Source organism: Miniopterus natalensis, chromosome 9 (genome assembly GCF_054644295.1).
Source record: "Miniopterus natalensis isolate mMinNat1 chromosome 9, mMinNat1.hap1, whole genome shotgun sequence".
In the NCBI taxonomy this organism is placed as follows: Eukaryota; Metazoa; Chordata; class Mammalia; order Chiroptera; family Miniopteridae; genus Miniopterus; species Miniopterus natalensis.
In genome coordinates, this window is record NC_142089.1 from 2,632,040 (window position 1) to 2,658,586 (window position 26,547).

Genomic DNA, 26,547 nt, shown 5'->3' on the forward strand with positions numbered 1-26,547 from the left:
ACCGAGGCGGGGAAATTAAGTATCAGTTCCTTACTTCAGTGGCTGGGACTGGGATTCTAGGAACCTCAGACGCTCTGTTAACGTTTCGCAAATTCTGTGGTTATTGGTGGCGGTCTTGTCGGGGGGGCAGAGGGGGCAGCAAGCAGTAAGCCACAAATGCTGGAGGCTCCCGGCATGCCAGGCGGGCTCCCTGAACCCACCTGACTTGGCTTTCCCGTCGCCCAGGTGAGGAAACTGAGGCCCGGGGCAGCTGGGAGAACTGCCCAGGTCAGGGAGCCGCAGGCTCAGGGCCCGGGGAGGGCCGGGCGCTGCAACCCCTGACCCGAGGGTGGGTGGTTGGTGTCGCAGGGTGTCCATCCGGCTGCCCAGCACCAGCGGCTCGGAGGGGGTGCCCTTCCGCACGGTGTCCGAGTGGCTCGAGTCCATCAAGATGCAGCAGTACACGGAGCACTTCCTGGCGGCCGGCTACACCAGCATCGAGAAGGTGGTGCAGATGACCAACGAGTGAGTGGGGCTCTGCCCGCCCCCCCCCCCCGCTCTCCTCTCCCCCTCCTCTCCTCTCCCCCCTCCTCTCCTCTCCCCCCTCCTCTCCTCTCCCCCCCTTCTCTACTGGGGAGGGAGGCTTCCCAGGAAGGGCAGAACCAGGCCGGCAGCCAGCAATTCTGCTCGGTTCCCCCCTCTCCCGGCGTCTTTTTTCCAGGGCGGGAGAGTAACAGTAATTATCACGCTGCCGGTAGCATTTGTGTGTCGAGGGTAGACTAGGCCGGCTCTGCACGGAGCAGCTTGAGTCCGTCTCATGTTAACTGGGCAGGTGGGGCTCCGCAGGGTTCTCCCTGGACAGGTGAGAAGCAGGTGCCGAGACCTGCAGGGACCTGTCCAGGGCCCTGCGGCCACTCGGGGCAGAGTAGGATTCCAGCCCTCATCAGGCAGGGTCCAGAGCTCAGGACCGTGGAGGTCATTCGTGGAGAAACCGAGGCTCAGGGATGGCACTGTCACACAGTTCACAGCCAGGAATCTGGGAAGCGAGTGGGTTCCCTTTGTAGCCGTTGCCGATTGAGTCCCGTTTGCCTTTTGAATAGATGCTACTATTACTTCCCTATTTTACAAGTGGGGAAACTGAGGCTCGGAGGTTGCATAGCTTGCCTGAGGCCACAGCCCATTAGGGGCAGCATTCCTCTCCAGGATGCCCAGAAGAAATGGTCAGAGCCCGTGGGCACCCTGGCTGATGCCCAGGAGAAAGGGCCCGGGCCAGCCCTGCCCAGGCACCTCCCCCCACAGAGTGGCTGTGAGCCCTGCGGCCCAGCCCTGGGCTCTGCCCTTTGTGAAGCTGTCCCACGGGCGCTCATCTCTCCTCCCAGCTCCAGCATCAGGGACCTTTCCCGGCAGGGCCCTGGCAGGGACACTTCCTCCCGCCCCAGGAGAGAGAAGACATTATCCTCTTAGCCTTTCGGGCCTCTAAAAATAGCTTTATGTCCCCAATAGCTTCACTTGTACGGGGTCCAAGGTCATGATGGGAATGGGCCCTGAGACTGGGAGGTTTTGGGAACCGCAGGGAGGGGACAACCCGGCCTCCCACAGCGCTGGGTCACAGGAGTTCTGGGACTTGGGCCTGTGCGTGAACATTCTCCAGGGCCTGTGAGAACCACTCAGCTGGGCTTCCAGGCTGCTCATCCAGGCCTCTCACGCCAGGCCTGGCCTGTCCTGTCCCGGGGTCGGCTGGGGATGGGAGTCAGGCGAGGACAGGCTGACCGGAGGGAGCCGTGGAGATGTGCAGAGAGGAGACAGGTCCCGGGGTGTCTTCTGTCGCCAGCCAGCTGCAGGGTCCCAAGCTTGGGCTCTGCACTCACACCAGGTTTCAAATCCCATGTTTGCCCCTCCCTAGCAGGTGACCTTGGTCAAATTAGGTTCCGCCTTTGAGGCTCGGTTTTCGTTTCCCCACTGTGGGCACGGCGTGGGCACGATGCAGATGGCTCACCTGGTACACAGTAGGGGCTCCGCCCTCTATTCCCCTGCTTTTCGCCTGTAGCCCGTGGGCAAATGCCCTGGGTTCCTGGGCCCCCCTCCCTTTCCCTGTGCCCCTCCAGCGGCTCCCACCGAGGACAGGGACAGCGCAGCTTCTCTTGTGGGTGCAGAGAGCTGAGGGCAACAGCAGTGCTTCCAGGAAGCGTGTTCTCAAAGGCTTCCCGAAATAGCCGGGGTGCTCCTCGGCCAGTTCCTTTCCCACGAGCCGGACGGACGGGGCTATCTCAGATGGATGGAGGCTGCCTGTGTGTGTGTGCGTGTGTGCGTGTGTGTGTGTTTTGAAAAGGCCTGGATAAAGGCAGGAAGTCATTCCACAACCCTCCTCCTCCCACCAGCCCGCTGGTGCTCAGAGCCGGGGTCTGCGTGACTCACATCACCACTGCCTCCTCCGTTTCAAATAAGTGAGATAAATGGGGATCTCAAAGCACTTTTTCAACCCGAAGGCTGTGTCTACACGTGCGTGGAGCCCAGGGGGAGGCTCTGAGCTGGTCGCCGGAGAGTTCAGCTTTCTCCATGGGCTCCGGGTTTAGGCCTCGCTGACCTCTCCCACCCGTCCCAAGGGGCTGGCCACACATTCCCCTGGGGTCCCGCGGTTGCCACCTGTCCTCACTTGAGCACTTGCCACGTTGGTATTTGAGAGTCATGAGTTTCTGGCTAGACCAGTGGTTCTGGATGGTTTTGAGGAGCTAATGGAGCGGTGGGTTTGCACCCCAGAGAAGCACTCAGCCTCGCAGCAGGCCCTGTCCGGCGTCCGAGGCTGCTGCACCCCGCATCCTGTGAGGGTGGGGAGCGCGGGCAGATGGGTCTGAGGTCTCTGCGTGCCCCGGCATGGGCCTGGCGCTGATGGAATGTCTGCAGGGTGAATGAATGATCGGGCGCATGAGGCCAGTTCTCACTCCCCTCTCCCTGTGTCCAGGAGGCACGTAGTAGGTGCTCCCTGGGGAGGTGCGGCCTTAGAATTTCCCCGGGGCCAGGGCTGGTGTTGCGAGTGCTCAGGAGAAAGGTGGCCTCAGCTGTATGTCCACTTTACGTATAAAGAAACTAAGGCCTGAAGACAGGACAGGACAGGACGGCCCAAGGCTCAGATAGAGTCCAGGACTAGAACTCGGCCTCCTGCCTCCCAGCCCAGGGCTTTGCCTCCTAGACGGGCCTGGGAAGCAGGCTCAGCTCCCTCCCTGTCACATGAACCGCACAGCAGTCTAGGAGACAGGCCCAAGGCGGCCTGGGTAGTGGCTCAGGATCCGCTAAAGTATTCATTCATTCATTCAGCAGACACTCCTGAGGGCCTGCTGTGTACCATGGCCTGTCCTAGACCTCGGGAGGGCGTGGGGATGAGGGGATGGGCCCAGGGGACCAGGTCTCGGCTGTTGCCCTCCTATAGCTCACAGAGCCCACTGGTTCTTTGTTTTTCCCCCCAAAATGTGCAGCTGGTGGGACCCGCTGTTCAAGCCTCTTCACCAGCAGCTGGGCATCCCCACCCCCGGTGTTTCTGGTGTACCTGAGCTCTGTGCTTGGAAACTCGTTGAATAAGCCCCTTCCTAAGGGCTCCCGCAGGGCCGCCCTGGCCAAGGAGCCGCGGCTCTTCAGTCTCTCGGAGACAACGGCTGGGCTGTAAGCTTGCAGTTGGGAACTTCCCGACAGAGTTTGTCATTCGTTGCTTTGTCAAACAAGATTAGATGCCCCAGCTGGTTTGGCTCAGTGGTTAGAGCGTCAACCTGGGGACTGAAGGGTTGTGGGTTCGATTCCCCGTCAAGCGCACATACCTCGGTTGCAGGCTCAATCCCCGGCCTGGTCGGGGCGCGTGTGGGAGGCAACCAGTCAATGTGTCTCTCTCACATCGATGTTTCTCTCTCTCTCCCCCCCCTTCCACTCTCTCTGAAAAGCAATGGGAAAAATATCCTCAGGTGAGGATTTTTAAAAAACAAAAAACAAGACTAGGTTATTGAGCTGGTCCCAAACTTTGCCTCTGGACCGTGTCTTCTTTCTGGCCTTGCCCCGGATTTATTTCCCTGGGTCTCTGTCTTTCTTGGCCGACCTCCAGGCTCCTTTCTTTTTCTCGCCTCCTTGGGCGGCACGGGGAACTCAGAGCGGGGCTGCTCTGATGAGGTCGGACAGAAGCAGCCGCTGCTTCTCAGACCACGCGTCGGGGGCTGCGGGAGCTGAGGAAACGCAGCCTCCCTGCCCCACTTCAGAACTTCAAGGCCAGGGGGCCTAGAGGTGCGGCCCCAGGACCCCACCTCTTTCCCCGGTGATGCAGATGCTTGTCCGGGAGCCACACTATGAAACCTACAGGGGTGGGGGGGCTCTTCTTTTGTGACACCCCCAGCTGCTTAGGTTAGAAATGGCTCTGCAGCAGAGGCTAGGAAGTTCCCCCAGGGGCCTGACTCCCGGCCTTCCTGCTGCAGCGGGAGCTGCCAGCCCTTCCCGGAGGTCCCAGAGCCACCCTCCCCACCCATCTGGGTCTGCCCTCCCTGCTCAGCACTCCTCTGAGGGCTCCCAGAGCCGGTGGGAAAGTCATGTCTCCGGAATTGCAAATAGGAACTTGCACCATATAATTAGCTCCATTTACAGCCAGGAGACGGCCCATAAAAACCTGGGTGTTTTCATAGGTTTGGGCTGGTGGGCGAGGAAACTCCCAGAGTGAGCAATAACCGTCTGCTCTGGGGCTCAGGGAGCCTAAGTGGTTTTACAAGGGGATGGAGGGGCCCAGGGCGGGGGAGGCTGTGGGCTCCCGGGCACACCTTCCTACCCTGTTCCCATGCCGCCTTCCCCCTCTGCCACCGGTTTCCGGGGTGTCCCGCCTCCAGTTGGGCACTATTATTCCACTGTATAGGTGAGGAAATGGAGGGTCCTAAAGGCGAGCCACCTGCCCCAGGTGGGCTGCCAGCCCCTCTCATAGAGACCAGCAGGGCTTTAACCCTGATGGTCCCTCAGCAGGTCTGTGCTGAGCCCTTGGTCAGTTGGCAGCACTGGGAGCTTGGAGGGAAGGGGGTGAAATACAGTGAGGGCTGGGAAGAGACGTCTGAGCAGCAGCCTTGGAGGGTCCCTGCCACCCGTGATGGCATCAGTGCTGCCTGGGGAGGGGACCTTAGGGACAGACCCGAGCTGGGGGAGGGAATGCAGTGTTCACAGCTGGTTCAATCCCCGGCTCTTCCACCTCCTCGCTGTGTGACTTTGGGCAAGTGACTTTACCTCTCTGAGCCTCAGTTTTCCGATCTACAAAATGAGCGGGAAGAGAGCACCTACTTCACAGATAATCCTGCAGATTTGACTTAAAGGAAAAAACTTCACAGACTTGGTGCTTCTATCGTCTCCTTAATTTTGCGGAAGTTAGCAAGCTTTCGGGAGGTGGATCCTTCTGTCAGGCCTCTGCCTAACTGGAACTCCCTCGCAGGTCCCCAAGGCCCCATCCTCTCCTCCCCACCTCGGCCCCCCTCCCACAGCTGCCCACCTCTCCCACGCCAGCCCCTGACTCTCCCCCTCCCTCCCACCCGCAGTGACATCAAGAAGATCGGGGTGCGGCTGCCGGGCCACCAGAAGCGCATTGCCTACAGCCTGCTGGGGCTCAAGGACCAAGTGAACACAGTGGGGATCCCCATCTGAGCTCCGACAGGGCCTCGCGCCCCCCTCGGCCAAGAATACTTGAAGGAACAGTGGCCTCCCCACCAGCTCCGCCCCTGGCCACTAGGGACCTTATTTATTTCTATTTCTTACTGGTGCCACCCTGAGGCCTCTGCTGGGGGTCTCGGACGACGCCATGGCCTGAACTGAGGAGATACTCAGGGATCCCGGGCCGGGGTGCTGCGCCCACCGAGGACAGCAGCCAAGCACTTAGCGGCCCGGCCGTGGTCCCAGCATCCTGGGGCAGGAGCCCCGCCAAGGACATACACGGGGGACACTTCTAAACCGGCCTTTTCTTCGCTGTGTCAGGAGGTGGGGGTTACCCCGTGGCCATGGGAACAGGGTACCTCAAGCCCCACCCACTCACGAGACGACGGCAGACAGTGGACTCAGATGGAGCGACTCGCAGTAGCTCCCCCACCCTCCGGCGCCCCGGAGGATGACCCCCGGGCCCTGTCCTTGGCCCACCGTGGGCCAGACTCTTGCTTCCCCAGGGCCCTCGCGGGATGCTTGGTTGTGTTGAGGTTTTTTAAATATATATTTTGTACTTTGTGGAGAGAATGTGTGTGTGACCGGGGGCCCGGCTAGGGCTTGGGGCAGAGGACAGCCTGCGTCCGACATTCCCAGGCGGGGGCTGGTCTGTCCATCTCTCGCCTCTCTAGACAACATTCGTGACTCCGTCAGTGTTAATGATTTTGTTTCGTTGGGAACTTTTTCAAACCTTAATTTATTATTATTTTTTTTTATATTTATTGTTAGGAAATGACTTATTTCTGCTCTGGAATAAAGTTGCAGATGGATCAAACTGGCCTTGGTTTTGAGTTTCGGGGGAGCAGTGGAGTAGAGGGGCCTTCTGTGTTGGAAGTGGGGGGGATGAAGGGTCTGCCCCCTCCCTGAGTATTTAAACAGCTTCTTTCCCAAGACACACATGTCATGTCGCCCTGGGAGTGGGGGCAGTGGGAGGTGGGCAGGGAGCCAGGGAGCAGGCCCAGCCAAGCCCAGCCTCCATGCCAACAGGCCTCTGTCACTTTTGATCTCCTGGCTTCTGGAGGGCTGGGAGGCTGGAGGACAGTGAGAGCTCTGTGGGCCTCCCTCCTACACATCTCCACAGAGCTGGTGAAATACATCCTTCAACTGTCCATGTTGAGTTCTGAGGTTTACAACAGATTTTCACAAGTTTGGGCTTGATGGAGCCTCAGCACTCTGAGTTTTATAGGTGGCCCCATTTTACAGAAGAGGAAAACTGAGGCTGGGTCCAGCGACAGGGCTTGCCCAAGGACGCACAGCAAATTGGAGATGGAGGCCAAAATTGAAAGCAGGGCCGGAAATCCCAACTAGATGCTTTCCTCACAGATGAGAAGATAAGGCTCAGAGATGCACAGTGATTTGCTTTAAGTCACACGGCAGGAAGGAGCAGAGCGGCCTTGAGGGGAGCCAGAGCCCCGATTTCAAACCCTGAGCCCACTCATAGTAACCAGGTGACCGTCCTGAATGACAGGGGTTGTCACACCTTAGGAAAGTGTGGCCCACAGGTGACCAGGGACATGACCAGGTGAGCAGAGATGATCTGAGGCACAGGAGGAAGGCTTCCTGGAGGAGGTGATCCCAGAGCTGACACCTCAGGGACAACTAGGAATTAACAAGTGAGGCAGTAGAATAGGACAGCACTGGCAGAGTGAATTGTGGCTGAAACCACGTGGTTGTGCAGGGGAACCACAGGCTGTTTGGTATTATTAGGGCAGACGTGGGCACTGGGGGTTCTCCAGAGCCTTGTCAGGCAAATCTAGGAGTGGGGCTTCTCAGCAAGGGCACTGGGGAGCCACTGAAGGTTTTAAGCAGGGTGAGGCACGATTTCTGTGCCCCAGACACCAGTCACTGGTAGAGGCAGGCCCCAGTTACAGGCCTGACTCCCAGCCTGTGAGAGACAGAGGAACCATTCTGGCAAAGTGGAGAGCCCATCCTCACCTTGCCTCGAGGTCTCCAGGCAGCCTGAGACCCTGCCCTGCGCCCCGCCACCCCAGGAGAGCCGCCCCCATGGGGAGTCAGCTCCCGGTCCTGGCCCACTGAGCATCAGTGAGTCGTGCAGCGTCAGGGTGCGCTGGGCATGTGGCTGAGTCAGGCCTTCCGGGGACCTAACTCCGGCCCCGCCTGCCCTGTGTGAGACAGTGACTCTTAGCCACCACCGTTGACAGAGCTGTCGTTTCAGCAGGGAGCAAGCCTGCAACCCCACAGCAAGCTGGGCTGCAAGAGTGCCCGAGGCCAGCCTCCGGTCCCATTCCCAAAGAAGCCAGCCGCCCAGCAGCCCCACTGGTGAGCAGGGGTGGACATAGGAAGTGGCTCAGCATGGCGGGAGGTGACCTCAGGTGCTCTCTCCCTCCCAGCCCTGATCGCCACATGAGATTGCTCAGGCCTGTGGGTGCAGATGGGGTCTCTGTGCAAAAGCTGGTGGGCAGCTGTCTAGAGCTTCCAACCGAATGCACAGTTACCGAGAGAGGAAACTTAATGTAAAAAAAAATTAAAACAGTCCTGGCCAGTGTTGGTCAAGCATCGTCCTGTTCACCAAATGTCACCAGTTTGATTCAGGGCACATGCCCAGGTTGCAGGTTCAATCCCTAGTCAGGGTGCATGTGGGAGGCAACCAATCAATATTTCTCACATCGATGTTTCTCTCTCCCTCTCCCTTCCTCTCTCCCAAAAAACAATAAAAACATATTTTTAAAAAAATTAAAACAGACCCAGCTCTGTCCCCTAGAGGATCTGGGAGCAGTGACACCCTGGTAGAATGAGCACATCCAGCCCCCAGATCTTGGTTCCTAAACACCACTCTCTAATAAAAGGGACCAGGCTCCTTGGAGAAATGGCTGACTCCAGGGCCGAGGCAGGGAAAAACAGAAAATAAGTCTGGAGCATCTTGTCATTCTAGAGAGGAAGTAAACGCTCGAAAAAATAAACAGATGGGGGGCTGTCAGACACAGGAGCCAACCAGAAAGAGATCCCACATGGCCAAACCTAGACCAGATTGAACGACAACAAATAGAGTTAGGTTATAACCTGAAGTAGAAAATAAATATCCGTGCATCCATACTGATATAAGTAATGATTAAAGAATAGATAAATGAAGAGCCAGGACAAATCTCCCTTTCAAAATAATTCCAAGTGATCCCTGTAGGTCTTCCCCTCCAGCAGGTGGAGCTTAAGTCCCCACCGCTTTGTGGACCGATACACCCTTGTATAGAAAGGGTTAACCCGTGTTTTCCTGTTGGAGAAAACTGGCAAACACACCGTAACCAAGTTAACATGAAAAAGTAAACAAACAAACCCGGAGCAGCTGGAATATGTTGCTGGGATTTAAGATGGGGTATCAGCAAACACTTGCGGGAGATCTGCTGGGTGCCACCCACCGCTCCGAGTGCTTTGCCGCGTTCACTCACTTAATCCTTCCCACGCCCCTTCCGAGTGGGTACCCATTTTACAGATTTGAACACTGCAGCGCCCGGAGGTTGAGTAACGAGCCAGAGCCTCCCGCTCGTGCACAGCGGGGGCGGGAGTCGAGCCCAGCCTGCCTGGGTCCCGTGCCACAGAGCCCCTCACAAAACAGTTCCCACCTGCCGCTCTCGACTGACAAGGCGGGACATTCTGTCCCCTCTGTCGGGGACACCTCCCCGGATACGGTCTTTGAGAAGCACGATTCTGGGGAATCCAAGGCCATGGAACCTGCCCACAGCCTCCCAGTGCCACAGCACCCGTGACCTGGGCACCCCGCCTGGGGAGGGGAGGCGAGGTTGGAGACAGGCTTGCTGCTTAACTCCTTCCCTCGGCGGGCGGCGGGGTCTCCTGCCCCGTGCCACGCGGGGCGCCTGGGCCACAGAGGTAAGGAAGGCTCTTTCTACCCTCACGGGGCTCTCAGGCGGGTGGGGACAGCAGTGGCAACGGGACCCAGGCTAAGAGGAGGAGGGTGTTAGAGGAGCCAGAGGCAGGCACCTGATTCGGCCTGGAAGGTTCAGGCAGGCTTCCTGGAGGAAGAGGGGCCGTCCAAGCTGAGGCCAAGGTGGAGCAGGAGCCCACCAGGCAACGGGAAGAGAAGTGTCCCCGGGAAGAGCCTGTCCCTGCTCCATATTCCCAACCTCTGTGGATAGGGCCTGAGTCCCCCCCCCCCATTTTGACCAGGACAAGCCTTACTGGGGTTCCAAAGCCACCCCGGTCCCTGGCTGGCAGGTCCGGAGCAGCCCCTTGACACCAGCCCTGCCCTCGTTCCCATCCTAAGCAGAACCTCATCTCTGGCCTCAGTCGTCTCAGCTGGGAAGTGGGCCTGCGGCCCACAGTCCTTCCTGGGCTCCAAGCTGAGCTGCGGGGGCCTTGGCAGCCCTTTGATGCACCAACAAAGGCCCGAAGGAGGCGAAGGCAGCAATTAGGGGGGTGCCTGGTTGGGAGTCGCCCTCCTTCCCCGCTGCTCCCCGTCTAGGTGGCAAGTTAAAACAGTATCACCAGGCAGCCCCTTGGATTTCCATGAAGTTCGCAGATCCTAGAGGAATGGGCAGGCCCTCTGCCCCTCCCACATCTAGCTGTGGCCCTGGGCGCAGGAGAAGGCCTGGTACGCGCAGGGGCTGCTGGAGCGGCGGGCGAGTGTGTCTCTCCATCGCCTCTCCCCAGTGTCCCACACCCAGTAGGCCCTCAACAAACAAACGAATGGGGGGAAGACGGGCCAGGCTTTTGGGACCTGGGGTCCCAGTGGAGCCGCATGAAGCCAGATTGTTCAGTATCCCAAGACGCCGGTGGGGTGGGTGGGGGTAGGTGCCACACAGATGCCCTGAAGATGCTCAGCGTTTATGAACACCTACTGTGTGCCGGTCGGCGTGCCGAGCCTGACACCCACGTTGTCTTATCACAGTGACCCCGCAAGGCACGGGTTAGTCTTCCTTTTACAGATGGGGACACTGAGGCTAAGTGTGGTTATGGTGTCAGACCAAGATCCCACAGCTAGGAGGTGACGGAGCAGAGCGTGAGGCAAGGGCCCTCTCGTCCCACCACCGCTGCCGTGACTTTGGGGGTCCCAGAGGTCCTCAGGAGACAGGGGCCCAGGAAGACCCTTGGGCTGGGAGAGGGAGGCGGGTTTTACTGGGTATCTCCTGTCGACTTTGCCGTGGGACCCTCGGTGTCTCCAGGTCTCAGTTTACCCCCCTGTAGCAGGAGGGCTCGAGGAAGGCCCTCCCAGGTGGCACGAGGGGCTCCTGCCCCCACCGCGGATGCGTCTGCTCCCCCATCCCGACGCCCTCTCCCCGGGCAGCCCGGCAGCAGGCCCCGCTCCAGCCTCTGGGGTCTGGCTGCCTTGTCAGCCAGCCCGTCGGCAGAAGCAGACCCAGTTTCTGGGAAGCTGTGGGTGTCCCGCCCTGCCAGGGGCGGGGGCCCCTCTCCCCCTCCGGGCCCGGGCCCCGTTTCAGCAGCCTCATCACATTCCCCAGCAGCTCGGCAGCCTGGACAGGAGGACGCTCTCCCCACATCGGGCTGGCACAGCCAGGCAGCTCACAACCAGGTCTCCTGCTTGGAGGAGGGGTCGTCCCCCCAAGGGCCAGTCCCCGGGGCCAGGCCGACCAGCCCCAGCATCTGGGCATGGACAGTTACACCCCCAAATCCCCAGGACACGCTACGCTGCCCCTGGCCCCCAAACTCTGCGCCCCTCCCCTTTCACTCTTTTCCATCCAGACCCCCCAAACCTGCCCTCACTTCTCCACCTGAGCCCTCCTCTCCCCCACACCCGCCCTTATTTCTGCCTGTAGAAAATATATTCACCCTTCCAGGCCCAGCTCAACTTCTCCATCTTCCAAGAAACCCCCAGAGCCACCCCTGCTGCCGACTGGTTTGGGAAAATCAGCCCCACTTCCCCACACACCCCTTTTGGCACGAAGACCTGGCAGGGCCGGACCGACGCACAGAGGTGTGTCCGTCCATCCTCCCCACGCGCTCACCCGAGCAGCCCAGTCTCCTTCTCCCATCATTTGCCTCAAGAACTCTCTGGACTCGAGCAATTATTACCCACCCCATGGGCGGGGTGACTGTGCATGTACCCCGTTTGCCCAGGACCCGGTTCAGGCCCATTTTTCTATATAATTAGTAATAGTGTCCCCTTTCACTCTCTGTCCCTGTTTGGATGACATTTTATTTGATCACCTTACCAGGAGGCATAAGGAAAGGAAGGGCTTGCCCCGAAGCCCCGAAGCTAGAAAGAGGCAGAGGCAGGATTCGAACCTGGGCCCTGCCCCCGGAGCCCTCCTCCATACCCATGGGTTCCAGGGGGAATGAGCCTGGGCACTGCCTAGGGCCTACCGTGCGCCCCCCCCCCCCCCCGGGGCTCCTCCCCACACCCTCGGCACAGCCACCAGCTTCCTCCTGCCTTTCAGCTCCTGGGTCACAGCCTCCGAGGGGCCCGCCCGTCACCCATCGTAAAGGCGCCCCGACCCCTACCACGTTTTCTTCGCGCACTTCTGCCTCTTTGCAGCTATGGGCTCACGTGATGTGATGACTGTCTGTCACTGGCCCCCACCTTCTGCCCAGTGGCCAGTTCCGTGAGAGCAAGGACAGGCCTGTTCCGTGGCTCCTGGATCCCCAGACCTGACACCTGGGGGGGCACTGATTGATGACGAAATCAGTGAATGGTGCTTGATGCCAGAGAGAGGGTGGGGAGGGCGAGAACCCAAGTGGTGCCCTCACAGATCCCCCAGTCTGCCCGGGAGAGAGGCCCTGGAAACATCAAGATACTCAGATAAACGCCATGGTTTGAGCAGCACGGGGACTGTAGGATCCAGAGAAAGAGCAACTGAGCTGGGGGCAGGTCAGGGAGGGCTTCCTGGAGGCGGTGGTGTCTGAGCTGACTTGAACATGAGGCGATGGGGAAGAATCGAGGGTGTTCAGCTTGGAAACTGAAGGGAGGCCAGTGTGATTGCAGATTTGAGGACAGGGCCCAGGCAGGGCAAGGCTGCAGGGCTGGACAGGGGTTTGAGCCTGGAGGGCCTTGTTGCCCTGCTAAGGATTTTATTTTTAGCCTAAGGGTAGGCCCCAAGGAGCAGCTCAATGGTTCTCAACTAGGGGGAGGGAAAGGGGCAAGAAAATGTCAACTGTCATTTTGTTCAAAACTGAGTCTCGACTTGTAGTTTGCTAAACGCTATGTAAGTGTTGCCAGCCACTCGCGGGGCCAGAGCCGGCGCCCGCTCTGCCTTCCCAGGGGTGCAGGTGTTCCTGCCCTGCCCCCCCCAGCCCAGCCATCTGTCTGCAGAGGTCCATTGTGGTGGCCCTGACATCACAGCAGGGGGCAGCGTGATGTCACAGGGCCCCTTTGTGGCCTTTCGGGGGGAAGTGCCCCACCAGAGGCCCATTCCCCGCCCCGGCCCAATCCTATAAGCGTGGGCTGCGGACAAAGGAAGCTGCTTTGTGTTTTAACCCTGCCTGAAGTGAGCCAGGCTGCGGAGGGAGGGGACAGCGAGAGCCTGTGCATTCCAGGGCCTGCCGTCTCCCCCCGGCTGGGCCCCTAGGTCAGGCTACAGAACCTGCTGCCACCGCCAGTCGCTGTCCCCGTGTCCCCAACCCTCCTCTCTGGGCTCCCAGCAAGGGGAACAACAGATAAAGGGGCTCCAGGCCCCGTGCCTCCCACCCCACATCACCCTCAGATCAAGGGAGCCACAGCCTGTAACAAGGGGCTGTGGCAGAATCTCCTCCTGGATCCCCCCAATTAGTGTCAGTCTGTGAGACAAGGAAGGGAGGCTCCGGGGGACATCGGGGCCCTGGGCTGGGAGATGAGGCAGAGCCAGCTGGAACTGGGGGAGGCAAAGGCTCTGAAAGGCAGACCTGAGCAAAGATGGGGGCCTGAGGCCTAGAGGAGTCAGGACTTGTCACCCAGCAGCATCGATGGGCACCTACTAGATGCCCACTGAGAGCCACACTCGTCTATGCTGTGGGTCATCTGATCCTTGAAACCCTGGCAGGTGGCCCCGGCCAACCGCAGACCTGGCCGCTTTGGACAGGTGCCCAGAGAGGGCGGCCTAGCTTGGGGATGGCGAGGTGGCCCCTCCTCCCAGGTGTCCCTAAGGGAGGAAGGAGCAGGATTCCCCAAGGCTCAGGCTCTGTGGTCAGGTGGCTTGACTTGCAGCTCCCCCTCTGCCGCTAATGTGCAGGCCCTCCCCTCACTGAGCCTCTGTTTATTGGTCCATAAAATGGGATTAACAGTAGCCCCTCACAGGACAATCAGGAGGGTTGGGTGAGATGGTGTGAGTGCCCCAATCCGGCTCCGAGCCATTAGCCCACCCTCACCCCATCCCAGCTGGGGGTGGGGGCAGGGCATCCCCCAGTCACAACACCACCCCAACCTCCATCTGTCCTTGGGCTCCAGCCCCTTTGAAGGATCTGTTGAGGTCCTAGGCCGGGAGGAGGGCTCGGCGGCTGCCTGGGGACAGCTAGGTGGGGGAGGCAGCCACTTCCGGAGAGGCCTTGGCACGCCCACTGTCACCCAAGTGCTTCTCCATCCTTGGCAGAGTGCCCAGGCTTACAGGGAGGCCGGGGGTGGCTCGGTTTCAGGCAACAAAGTTCCCTTTCTCCCCAGCTTGAGGAATGCCTGGCACCCCCTCCTGCCCCCAGCCTGATCCATATCTGTTACCCAGACCCAGATACCCCCCGGGGTTCACTGCAGGGAGGGGCTAAGCTGGGCACTGGCTCTGCCCAGAGCTCACCAGGTAGCCCTGCCCCTTTATGGGGTGGCAGTGTGTCCCTGCCCCTCAGCAACTCCCCCTGCCTACAACATGCACACGTGCACACATACACACACCCACATGCACACACACGTGTGTGCGCACACCTATAACATGCTCGCACACACACGCACACATCCCCCAATCAGCCCGGCCTCAGGTCACAATGGAGCCCAGTTGGCGTCTGAGGCCCTGTGGCTGGGGCAGGAGAAGCTGCAGAGCCCGCGCCCGGCCTCACCTCGGCTGTTCCCGTGACTTGGTGCTAGAAGGTGTTTTTAAAAATATCCTAAGTTGGCAGAGTCACAGCCCCACCCACCCCTGCCCCATTTTTTGAACTAATATCGGCATGTGGATCCCAGAGTCTGAGCCCTGGCGGTTCAAGCCCCTCAGTCTCACGGAGGAAGACCAGGAGGCCGGGATGGGCAGAGGGTTGCCCCAGGCCAGGGCCTGTGGGCGGGCTCCAGAGGGAGGGCGGGGCTGGCGCAGGGCACACAGAGCTCGGGTGGGATCTCCGCGGGATCCTAGCCAGGGAGGGAGCCGAGGCCTCCTGGCGATGGTTGCACCCTGTGTGCAGATGAGAACACTGAGGCTCAGAGAGGAGAGGCCCAAGCTCACCCAGCGGGGAGCAGAGCAAGGGTTTGAGCTTCAGCCCTGGGGCCCGTGGATGCTGAGTCCGGGTCCCCTCCCTGGCCACCTGGAAGCGAGTGCTCAGGCCCAGGCTGCCTGCTGCCCCGGTTTTGACCCCTGGGCGGGATCGCCCCTCCTGCCACTGCCCCGGCCAGGCTCCGCCCAGACACCTCAGGAATGTAGGGGGAGGGGACTCTGGAAGATGGAACCGGGGTCTAGGGGTGGACTGAACAAAAAGCCACGTGCCTGGGCCCCCCCTGCAACCCTGGGCTGACCACAGCTGGCAAAGGGGAGCCCCCAAGGGCGGTCCAGGCATGTGTCCCTGCTCGCAGGGCGACCCCGGGTGTGCAGCGGCCCGGCCCCGGCTTCCCGGGCCGCAGGGCGGGGTGCGGGGCAGCGACTGAGGCAGAGGAGCTGCTGACGGCCTGAGGCTGACGTCGGCCGCGGGGAGAGAAGTGGGGGGCCGCCCCGCGGTGGGCTCCTCTCCCTGCCTCCTCCCGCAGCCTCAGGAATCGCCTTAATTACAGCGTGAGCCTAGCTGCGCTTCCTGCCATAAACCCAGGAATCTAAATTAGAAGGCAGGCGCCGGCCCCCCTCCCCTCCGACCCCCCAGGTCTGCCGGGAAGCTCTCCTGGAGACAGGCCGCCAGTGGGGGCTAAATACAGAGGGACCCGGGGCTCCGGCTGGGGGGCCGGCGAGGCTGGGCGGGCGGGTGAGCGGCTAGCCACCAAGTCTCCGTGCCTCCTACTGCCAAGGGCGCCCGGCTAGATCAGCCCACTGGACCCCCATCCCCAACAGCCAGGCTGACTTCACGATGCCCTCGCACAGAGGAGGAAACTGAGGCACGAGCCCAAGGTCATCCTGGGTGTCGATGGCTGTGCCAGCTGGGCCCAGGCCTCCAGCCGCCTTAGCAGAGGGTGGGGACAGTGGTCACGGCTAGTCCACCCTGAGGCGGGGGAGGGAGGAGATGGGGGGCTGCTGGTGGGAAGGGTTGAGGAGCCGCTGTGCACGGACCAGGCCAGGTGAGGCCGGGTGCAGGGTGCATTCTGAGCAGAGGGTGCCAGCTTCCAGCCTGGCTGGGCCCTGCCCTCCCTGGGGCCTGGCCAGGTGGACCAGGGCTGGGGGTGGGGCCCTTCGGATTCAGAATGAAACCCAGCCAGAGACGTGTGTGTGTGAGTGTGTGTGTGAATGTGACAGAGTGCGTGTGCATGCGTGTGGTGGGGAAGTGAGGTCATCTGGGCAGGAGGGAGCTGAGCTTGTCCAAACCACTGGAGCCACTGGGGGAGAGAGAGACAGACTTGGGGGGGAGGAGGTGGGCAGTGCCAGGGACTGAGGGAGGGAAAGAGACCAAGGCCCAGAGGAAAGAGACAGCAAAAGACAGAGACAAAGAGACAGAGAGACAAGGTGGGGACAGGAGCAGACAGACAGACAGGATGATGGAAGAAGTGGGAGGGGGGAGACGGGAGAGGCCTGGGAAAGGCTGAGTTTGGGAAAGAGAGAGCCAGGGAGCAGGGAGGGGACAGCCTTGGAGGGGAGGGGGCTTTGGTCTCAGGGGTTTAGTCAGACACCCCCTGGCAGAGGGCTGAGGGAAGCCCCTCCTGTTTTTTTAAATTATGATTATTGATTTGAGAGAGAGAGGGAGAGAGAAACATTGATGTGAAAGAAACATCGACCGGTTGCCTCCGGTACCCACCCTGACTGGGATCGAACCTACAACCTGGGCATGTGCCCTGATTGGTCACCTTCCAGCTCACAGGATGGTGCTCAGCCATCTGAGCCACACCAGCCAGGGCCTCCTGTTTGTATTTGTATTTTGTCCTGGGGAGGGGATCTGAGGCCACCCATCCCTAAGGCAATTTTTTAAGGACCTGTCACGTGTGCATCCAGGGGTGAGGTCTACTTGGAGCGGAGCTCAGAGGCTGGAGAGCCAGGGGGGTAGAGCTGGGGTGTGTCCAGAGAGCCCGGGACAAGGCGGGTGGCTTCAGACGGAGTCACATTGCAGAGCCTGCTGCATGGAGGCAGCTGGCACAGAGCCGGGTCAGGCCCACACCCTGGCAGGGCGGGGGCAGCGACCAGGTCCCCTTCTCACCAGCCATGGCCCAGCCCCTCTGTGACCCTCCCTCCCATCCTCCAACTCCCACCCTGCTCTCCCCAACCCAGTGGTTCTCAACCGTAGCGATTGGCAATATCTGGAGACATTTTTGGTTGTCACTGTTGAGGGAGAGACGTTTCTGGTATCTAGAGGGTAGAGGATAGAGGCCAGGGACGTTGCTAACCCTCCTATGATGTGTAGGACGGCCCCCCCCCAGCAGAATCCAGCACATTCACCTCCTTTCTGTCCCCAGAGCATGCCAGGTTCCTCCCTGCCTCAGGGCCTTTGCACTTGCTGCCAGCCCTGCCCAGAACAGCTTTCCTCAGATCATCACACAGCTTCCGCCTTCTCAGTCTTCCACAATCTGCTCAAATATCCCGTCTTCAGAGCAGTTTTCCCCGATACCTCCCCCTTCCTCCCTCCCTCTCCACCATAAACCTGATGGTTTCCCTCCCAGCACTTATCTCCACAGCACGGCGATCTTATTTTCTATTCAGATCCTTATTATAGCTGCTCCACCCTCCACGTGGCTGTGAGCTCTGCGAGGGCCAGGACTTTGGTTCTCAGCAGTGCTCAGACGCCCAGTACTTGGTGTTAGGATCAAGAACTCACTTAGAACAGCCAGGGGCTGTTTGAAAAACACTGCTGGGAACACCTTGCACGTATTAACTTATTTCAGTCCTGTGAGGGAGGTGTCACTGTTACGCCCTTTCCACTGATGGGGACCCCGAGGCTCAGGGATGTCAAGCGACTTGCCCAAAGGAACACGGCTAGTCAGTGCCTGAGCTGGGATTCGAACCCCGGCAGGCTGGCTTCAGAGTTCATGGCTTCTAAGGGCCGCACCGCAGTCTCTCTGCAGAAGTGAGCTGAGTGGATGTGTGACCCGGTCACGGGGACACACGTCCCAGCAACCCAGGCCTGGTTCTCCACGAGAAAGCCTCCCCCTACTGTGCGTGCCCTGGCCCCCCGGCCCCCCACCCCGGATCTCGGTGCTGCCGCCAGTAGAGCTAAGGAGTCTGAAAAGGAGAGGCCAGCGGTGCTCCTTGCAGGTCCGCAGGGGGCTAGGCCTGTTGGCAGGTCCCTCCAAGGAGGAGGCTCGGGAGCCCAGATAGGAGGGCTCCTCACCCTGGGGTGCCCCATCAGAGCCGCCGCACCCGAGCCGCCACAGCTGCCCTGAGTCACTGTTGACTTTCCCAGGCACTCCCGGGCGCCGGGCAGAGCCCACCCCTTCCTTCTGCCTCCCTGGCAGGCGGGATGGGCTGAGCAGGGCTGAGTCTGAGGACTGCGCCGAGCCCTCCCTCCTCCAGCTGGCGGCCCCCAGTGAGGAGCCGCAATCAGAGGGGCCCTCACCGTGGGGACAGGAGGAAGTGTGGGTGCCCTTGCCTGTGGAGGGTGGGGGGAGGAACTTGGACGGCTTCCCAGAGCTGTCTGCCGCCCAGATTCCTGGCTGGGAGCCCCCTCCCAGTCCAGAGCCCACTGACCGCCCCTCCTATTGCGCCGGGTCCTCGCTGCCAGGCATTGGTACCTCCCGACTAACCCAGCAGCTGCATGGTCCTGTCCCAGTGTCCCCAAAGCTTCTTTTTCTGGCCGTGGCCCCTCTCCTAGCATCTGTGGAGCCAATCGAGTGACAGCCGGGACCCGAGACCTACTGGGGAACTCCTTAACTCTTATTTACTCATTTTTGATAGTGTGGTGGGTAGAGCATGGATGCTGATCTCTACGGCTGGGTTAGTATTTCGCTCCACCGCTCACCGGCTGTGTGATCTTGGGCAAGTCCCACCATCTCTGAGCCCCCAGTTTTGCAACAACAAAGATGAGGAAGGTAAGTAGGGGTTTTGGAGGCCTCACTGGGAGAGGCACGGAGTGTTGAGGGTAGTGCCCAGTTTGTGGTTAGTGTCTAATTCGCCGGAGCCTTTTTTTTTTTTTTTAATTCTCCACAAAAAGTTTCCTGAGGCCTCCAGGGATGCACAGACCCCTACCAGCAGCCTCAGCCCAGGTGAGACCTGACTCCGAAGGCTTCCCGACATGAGCCAGGCAGGAGCCCAGGGGTCTAGCCCTGGCTTCCCACCGGGTGCTGTGTGATCTGAGCATGTTAATGCCCCTCTCTGGACTTTGGGCTCCCTTTGTGGACAATGACCAGTTGGCTTGGATGACTTTAGGCAAGTGAGCTCTCCCTGTCTTAGTTTTTATAAGAATAGTACCTGCCCACAGGAGTGCTGGGAGGGAGAAGTGAATTAGAACAATCCTGACACACACTGCTCAAGAGGTGTGATCATTCTTAGCTAACATTACTTCTGAGGATCCGTCTTCCAATCGAAATATAATTTATATATCATAAAATTCACCCTTTAAAACACAAACTTCAGCTAGCTGGGCATGGCTCAGTGGTTGAGCATCAACCCAGGAGATCGCAGTTCAATTCCCGGTCAGGGCACATGCCCGGGTTGCGGGCTCGATCCCCAGTCGGGGGTGTGCAGGAGGCAGCCGATCAATGACTCTCATCATTGATGTTTCTCTCTCTCTCTCTCCCTCTCCCTTCCTCTCTCTAAAATCAATAAAGATATCTTTAAAAAAAATAAAACACAAACTTCAGCCCTAGCCAATTTGGCTCAGTGGTTAGAGCCCCCAGGCAGGCCTGCTGTCCGCGCACTGGGAAGTTAGACAACACGGGGCCTTGGAGGCAGGTTCGGGGGTTAGCCCGGGACGGGACCAGCTGCCGCTGCCCGCTGCTCCCCCGGTGGCAAGTCTCATGGGGATGCTTAGAGTTTAGGAGAAAGAAAGTAAACAGTCCGTGCCCCAGGGCGGGCATGGGCGTGCTCCCGGGAAAGCCTGCGCTGGGTCTTTGCCTTGAGGGGGTTTCTCTCTCTTCTAAGCGACAATCTAAGGGGAGGTTGTAGTAGAACATTCACCAGCGTTTCAGGTGCGTTTTTAATATGCTGATGCATCAGAAGGAGCGTCTGGGGAGGTCGGGGTTGTCCTTTGGTCGGCTTTACTGCTTGACTTTTATTTGGGTCCGTCTGGCACAAACGGCATTCCTTGGGTCTCCGTCTTCTATCTCCCCGACCAGGTGACTTAAGCTATGTGTTCTCCGGTTAGGGAGGGGGTATGGGCCATTTGCTCTCGAGTGTCCTTGGCTGGGGAGATAAGGTCTTGCGATTCACTAGCGGGCTGCAAGTTGGTCAAATTGTTTGGTCTTGTTTAATTGTCTTGTCTCTCTTTCCCCACTCCCCTCGCCCAGGGTTTTCCTGGCCTCTTACTGTCTACCCTGCCTCAACCACCAACACTGTCTCATTCCAGATCATTTCATCACCCCAAAATTGAACCCTGTACCTATTAGTCACCCCCCATTCTCCACTCCCACCCCACCCCCAGCAGCCGCTAATCTGCCTTCTGTCTCTATGGCTTGGCTTCTTTTGAACAGTTCGTATAAAATGGAATATGCAGTATTGTGTCTGGCTTCTTTCACTTAGCACAATGTTTTCAAGGTTCATCCATGATATGTTAGTCTTTAATTCCTTTTCATGGCTGAATAATATTCCATTGTGTGAATGGATATGCCATAGTTGTTGATGGAACACTGGGTTGTTTCCACTTTGGGGCTATTATGACTAATGCTGTTATGAACAATCGAGTGTAAGTTTTCGTGCGAACCTATGTTTTTCATTTTCATGGGTATCTTCCTTGGAGTGGAATTGCTGGATCATATGAGAACTCCATGTCTAGCTTTAAAAAAAAAAAAAAAAAAAAAAATCATTATAATGTATCATATTATTAGGTAAAAGGAGAAAATCATATGATCATCTCAATAGATGCATTTGATATAATTATATAGCCATTCGTTATCAAACAGGGAAACAAACAACTCTTAGAAAATTAGGAACATACAGTAACTTCTTTCATCTAAAACAAACAAACACACACAACCTCTTCAAAAGCGCTATCATATTTGGTGGTTAAACTAAACTTTTTCCCATTGAAATTGCAATCAAGATAAAGACGGCAGCCTGGCCAGCGTGGCTCAGCGGTTGAGCGTCGACCTAGGATCCAGGAGATTGAGGTTTGATTCCCGATCAGGGCACAGGCCCGGGTTGTGGGCTCGATCCCCATTCGGGGGCGTGCAAGAGGCAGCTGGTCAATGACTCTCATCATTGATGTTTCTCTCTCCCTCCCTCTCCCTTCCTCTCTCTGAAATCAACAAAGACACGTTTAAAAAAAAAAAAAAAAAGAATAGCCCAACCCGCGTGGCTCAGCGGCTGAGCATCAACGCCTGATCCAGAGAAGGGCAGTTTTGCAGCTCATGTTATACATTAGGATCAAAGCAGAGGTGTAAGGAGGGTCACATGAAATCCATTAGTGGTAGATTAAGGGGGTGGGAGGAAGCAAAGTGGGGAAATCTCTTGAATTGGAGAGAAAGGCGAAATGGAGAGACACTTCTTTTGCATTGGCGGGTCCAGGATAGCTAACAATGAACATTTACAGCACCTAGAGATGGTATCTCCGAACACGGTAAGAGTTCCTGGGGGCTCTGTGGGCTCTGCTCTGGTAGGAGACTGTGCCCTGAGGGGTCTGGAAAAGGGGATCACTCGGACCCTTTCAAAGGTATGTTGGGTAGGAAAGATGTTATCTTAGATGCAAAAGACAACAGACAGGCTCGCCTAAGGTCAAGATTGACCTTTGTCAAGGGAGCTGCAGGCCCAGGATGTGACTATCACCGTTGACTGGCTTTCCGTTAGGAATTTTTATGTTCGGACCATCCTACGCGGTTACTTTCTGTCTCTGAGTTTGCAGGGCCCTCCATGCTGGCCTATCCTGAGCTTGTCGGGTTTAGTAGGTGGCCCCTTTTCTGTCGACAATTCCCCTTTTTGGACCTAAGTCATTCCGAAGGATTCATTGACGACCAACCCCTCGGTTGGATAAAGTGCTGGGAAGGCCCATTCCTAGGAAGTCTCAGAGTCGGCTTTTGTCTTGCTAAACGAAGGACCCCTGGGAATGGGGCAAGACGGTAACCTTGGGTGGGAGACAAGGCCGAATTTTTCTCAAAAAGGAAAGGCAGGTAAATGGAAGGCAGGCAGGTCTTAGGGGCCTTCATTAAGAAAAGCACTCTGGCCCAGCCAGCGTGGCTCAGTGGTTGAGCATCAACCTACGAGCCAGGAGGTCACAGTCAGGACACATGCCTGGGCTGCGGGTTCGATGCCCAGTCGGGGGCGTGCAGGAGGCAGCTGATCAATGGCTCCCTCTCATCATTGATGTTTCTCTCTCTCTCTCCCTCTCCCTTCCTCTCTCTGAAATCAATTTTTTTTTAAATTTAAGAAAAAAGAAAAACACTCTGGCTCATTCCAACCGGCGAGCTCCCAGGATCCGAGTTTTGCTGTCTCGCTTCTCCGCATTTTGCATCTACAGTTTGGGGGCACAACCATCCCCCTCTTCGGATTTCACAATCCGACCGTGAGATGGGCTCCCCTTTCCTATGGCCCATCTTCGCACCGCTGAAAGCACTCAGGGGCCGATCGTCACTAACCTGATCCCTGCTCCTCGTGTTCCACTGGGACCTGTAACTCTGAGGTCTAATCGGGCCTAGAGCTGCAGTTAGCAGTCCTTGTTGGGTCGGGGGCCAGCACGTCCCCATAGCTGGGCTCTAGCGTTTATACATAAAGTTCCTTCCTCAAGGTTCCCTCCCCACCAGCCCCTCCAGCTTCCCTTGTCCTTCAGTTTGTCTCTTTTAACCCCCCCAGAAAGAACCAACTTATGAGGACAAGCTGCTTCCTTTGAACTTCTCGCAAACACACACACACCTCTTTCCTTCTGCAGTAAGGCTCCTTCCAAATTTCGAAAGAGAAGCCACAGAAAGAGTGTCACCGGTAACTCGGCGGTTACCTCACACACCTGCCGGATCATTAACAGCTGGGTGGTGTGAGAAAAGCCCAGAGAGCAAGTGTAGCTGTTACAATGACTAATAGTATTAGCAGGCGGGTAAGACAATCGAGCAAATGGTTTCTTAAGTTCGGCACCAATTCATAGGCACACAGATGTCTTGGGGTAGCCGTCCGCCTCTGACGCTGGCCGCTGCTCGTGCTCCAGGAGTCCTTGACGTCCCCGTAGGCGGAGGCGAGTGTCCGAGTCAGGGGCAGATACCCATTCGCGGTTAGGCCCCCGATAATCAGGTCCCTTCCCACAAGGTTGGAGAGATGTGTGTTTTGTTTGTTTGTTTTTTAAATACGTTTTTATTGACTTCAGAGAGAGAAAGAGAGGGAGAGAGAGATCGAAACATTGATGAGAGAGAAACATCATCGATCGCCTGCCTCCTGCACGCCCCCTACTGAGGTTTAGCCCACAACCCGGGCATGTGCCCTGACCAGAAATCGAACCATGACCTCATGGTTCAGAGGTCAATGCTCAACCACTGAGCCACGCCGGCCGGACTGGAGAGAGTTTTTTTGCTTTCTGTTTTTTAAATAGATCTTTATTGATTTCAGAGAGAGGAAGGGAGAGGGAGAGAGAGAAACATCAGTGATGAGAGTCATTGATCGGCTGCCTCCTGCACGCCCCCGACTGGGGATCGAGCCCGCAATCCGGGCCTGTGCCCTGACCAGGAATCCAACCTCGATCTCCTGGATCCTAGGTCAATGCCCAACCGCTGAGCCACGCCGGCCGGGCACCTTGCCCGTTTTTTAATTGAGTTGTCATTTTATGATTGAGCCGTAAAAGTTCTTTGTACATTCTGGATCCTAGGCCCTTATCAGATATTGGAGTTGCGACTGTCTCCTCCCGCGCTGTGGGCTGTCTCCTCACTTTTTTGACAGTGCCCTTTGAAGCGCAAGCGTTTTGAACTTTGATCAAGTCCAATTTACCTCTTTCTTCTTTGCGTGCGCTCAGATGTCAGATCAAAGACACCATTGCCTAATCCGAGGTCACAAAGACGTACACCTGTTTTCTTCTACCAGTTTTATAATTTTAGCTCTTAGAGTTAGGGCTTTGATCCATTTCGAGTTGATGGTGTATGTGGTGTGCAATAAGGTCCAACGTCACTCATTTGCGTGTGAAAGTCCAGCCGTCCCCACTTTATTTGTGGAAAAGACTGTTTCTCCCATTGTATTTTCTTGGCTCCCTTGTCAGAAGCCCATGGACTGCAGGGTATGTGTTTCTCCGGACTCCCCATGCTGTTGCGCTGATCTATAGGTCTGTCCTACCCAACACCGCACTGTCTCGATTACTGTCGCTTTGGGGTAAGTTTTTAAATCAGACGGCGTGTGTTCTCCAACTTTGTTCTTCTTTCTCAAGATCGTTTTGGGTCTTCCAGGTTCCTTGCGTTTCTATGTGCATCTCAGGATGCGCTTGTGCCTGACGGTGTTTGAACCTGTGATTCCAAGGTCATTCCAATACCTGAAGTCATCGCGGTCTGTCTCTGTTATCTTTTTAAAATGGAAATGTAGCCTGGCTGGGCGGGGCTCAGCGGTTGAGCGTCGACCTAGGATCCAGGCGATCGGGGTTCGATTCCCGGTCAGGGCACAGGCCCGGGTTTTGGGCTCCATCCCCAGTCAGGGGATGGGCAGGAGGCGGCCGATCAGTGACTCTCTCATCATTGATGTTTCTATCTCTCTCTCTCCCTCTCCTTTCCCCTGTCTGAAATCAATAAAGATATTAAAAAAAAAAAAAAGGAAACGTCACTGACCTATAATGTCGTGTAAATTCAAGGTGTACCCATGTTGATGTAACATGTTCATACACCGCTATCCCTTGTGTGGCATAATTGCTATTTCTGTTGTCTTTTTTGGTGCCGATTCTTGCTCATGGCGTCTCATTTTCTTATGTGCCTGGTTATCTTTGACTGTGTTCTACTCATCGCACTCAAAAGTGATTTGTGAAAAGTATATTGAGGCCTAAGCCAAGGACACGTCCCTCCAGACATGTTTTTTGTTTGCACCTACCAAGCACCTAGAAACACTGTAATTCAAGTTCAAGGCTTGCGTCTGTTGAGTTACCCAGGTCCCTGCGCTCAAGGCCTGGTGTTCTTCTGGTTCACCCTCACCCTGAGGATGGCTCAGCTTCAAAAATACCTGAGGTATCAGGCTCCCTATCTTGGGCAAGGGGCTGGGCCTGCCTTTTATCTCCCTCCTCCCCTGTTCCCCATGAGGCATAAAAACCACAGCTCAGGCCCTGGCCACTTTGGCTCAGTGGTTGGACTGAAGGGTCCCCAGTTCAATTCTGGCCAAGGGCACATACCTCAGTTGCAGGCTCGATCCCCGGCCCTAGTCGGGGTGCATACGGGAGTCAATCAATGTGTCTCTCACATCAATGTTTCTCTCTCTCTCTCGCTCTCTCTCTCTCTCCCTCCCCCTTCCACTCTCTCTGAAAGCAATGGAGAAAATATCCTCAGGTGAAGATTTAAAAAAAAAAAACACAAAACACCACAGCTCACTCTGGAAGCCAATTCTTCCAGATTGGCAAATGTCCTCGGACAAACATGGTCTTCCCCGCGGGCCGCCCTCCCTGGATCCTGCCCTTCTAGGTTCTTGCTAGGAAATGCTTCACCACCTCGTTAATTGCTTGAGATGGTCTAAAGAAGATGGTCTTTTTGAACTGAACCTCGGGACTTGGTCCAAATCACCTATCCCACCGTTACTGGAGGCAGAAGCCCCTGCAAAGCTATAATTTCCCACGGGCATTTCCTTGCCTTTGCCCAGGCTGTGCCAGGCTATGCCCCCTCTCTGTTCATCTCAGTCACTCCTAACCTCAGAGCCCTGCGCTGACCTTTGCCAGCAGGAGCTCTCCCAGCTCAAGGTCCCTTGCGCTCAGCCCTGGTCCCCAGAGTCCACACCTCCGCTGCTGCATCTCTTCACCAACAAACACCCATGCGGTGGCACCTCACTATGCCAGGCCCATCCGGGCACTGGGGACCACCTGTGTACAACGCAGAGGCTTCCCCTAGCCCTCAAAGAGGGTAAGAGACGGTTGGTTGCCACCCAGTGGGATCAGGGTTGGGAGGGGGCAGAGGGAGCCATGGGAGCCTTACGAGATCCAACACGGGGAGGCTTCCAAGAGGAAGTGACGCTTAAGCTGAGGCCTGAAGGATGTGAAGCAATGACCCGGCAGACGGCTGGGGCGGGAAGGGTGTTGCAGGCAGAGCGAGTGGTGGGTCAGAACCGAGGGACGAAGCTTGGGGGCGGGTCCGGCACCCCCTGCCTGACTTTCCGGGTTCTCTCTCCGGTCCCCCCTCCTAAAGGTGAGGAGGACCCTGCACTGGGGGAAGGCAAACTTCTGCGACCTTCTTGGCGACACACACGGTTTCTTTCAGGAAAGGTCACCGTCCTTGGCTGCCTCTGTCCCCGGGCTTCATTCACCTCTGCCCTCTGTCTTCCCTCCGGGGGTGGAACTGAGAAGGGCCACACCCCCTTGTCGCTGGAGAAGCAGGATGCGGAGCTTAACGAAGCCACAGAGGCCGTCTTTCTGAACTGG

General features: G+C 57.4%; 1 protein-coding gene across 1 annotated transcript in view; it reads left to right on the forward strand.

The window, feature by feature from the left end:
• Positions 1–6,448, forward strand: part of EPHA2 (EPH receptor A2) — a 28,746-nt gene extending 22,298 nt beyond the window's left edge. Inside the window, exons 16-17 of the mRNA XM_087820081.1 lie at positions 349–504; positions 5,520–6,448. Coding sequence (XP_087676207.1) covers positions 349–504; positions 5,520–5,625 — 262 coding nt within the window. The 3' untranslated portion in view covers positions 5,626–6,448. The remainder of the gene's footprint in view (positions 1–348; positions 505–5,519) is intronic.
• Positions 6,449–26,547: the final 20,099 nt, after the last annotated feature.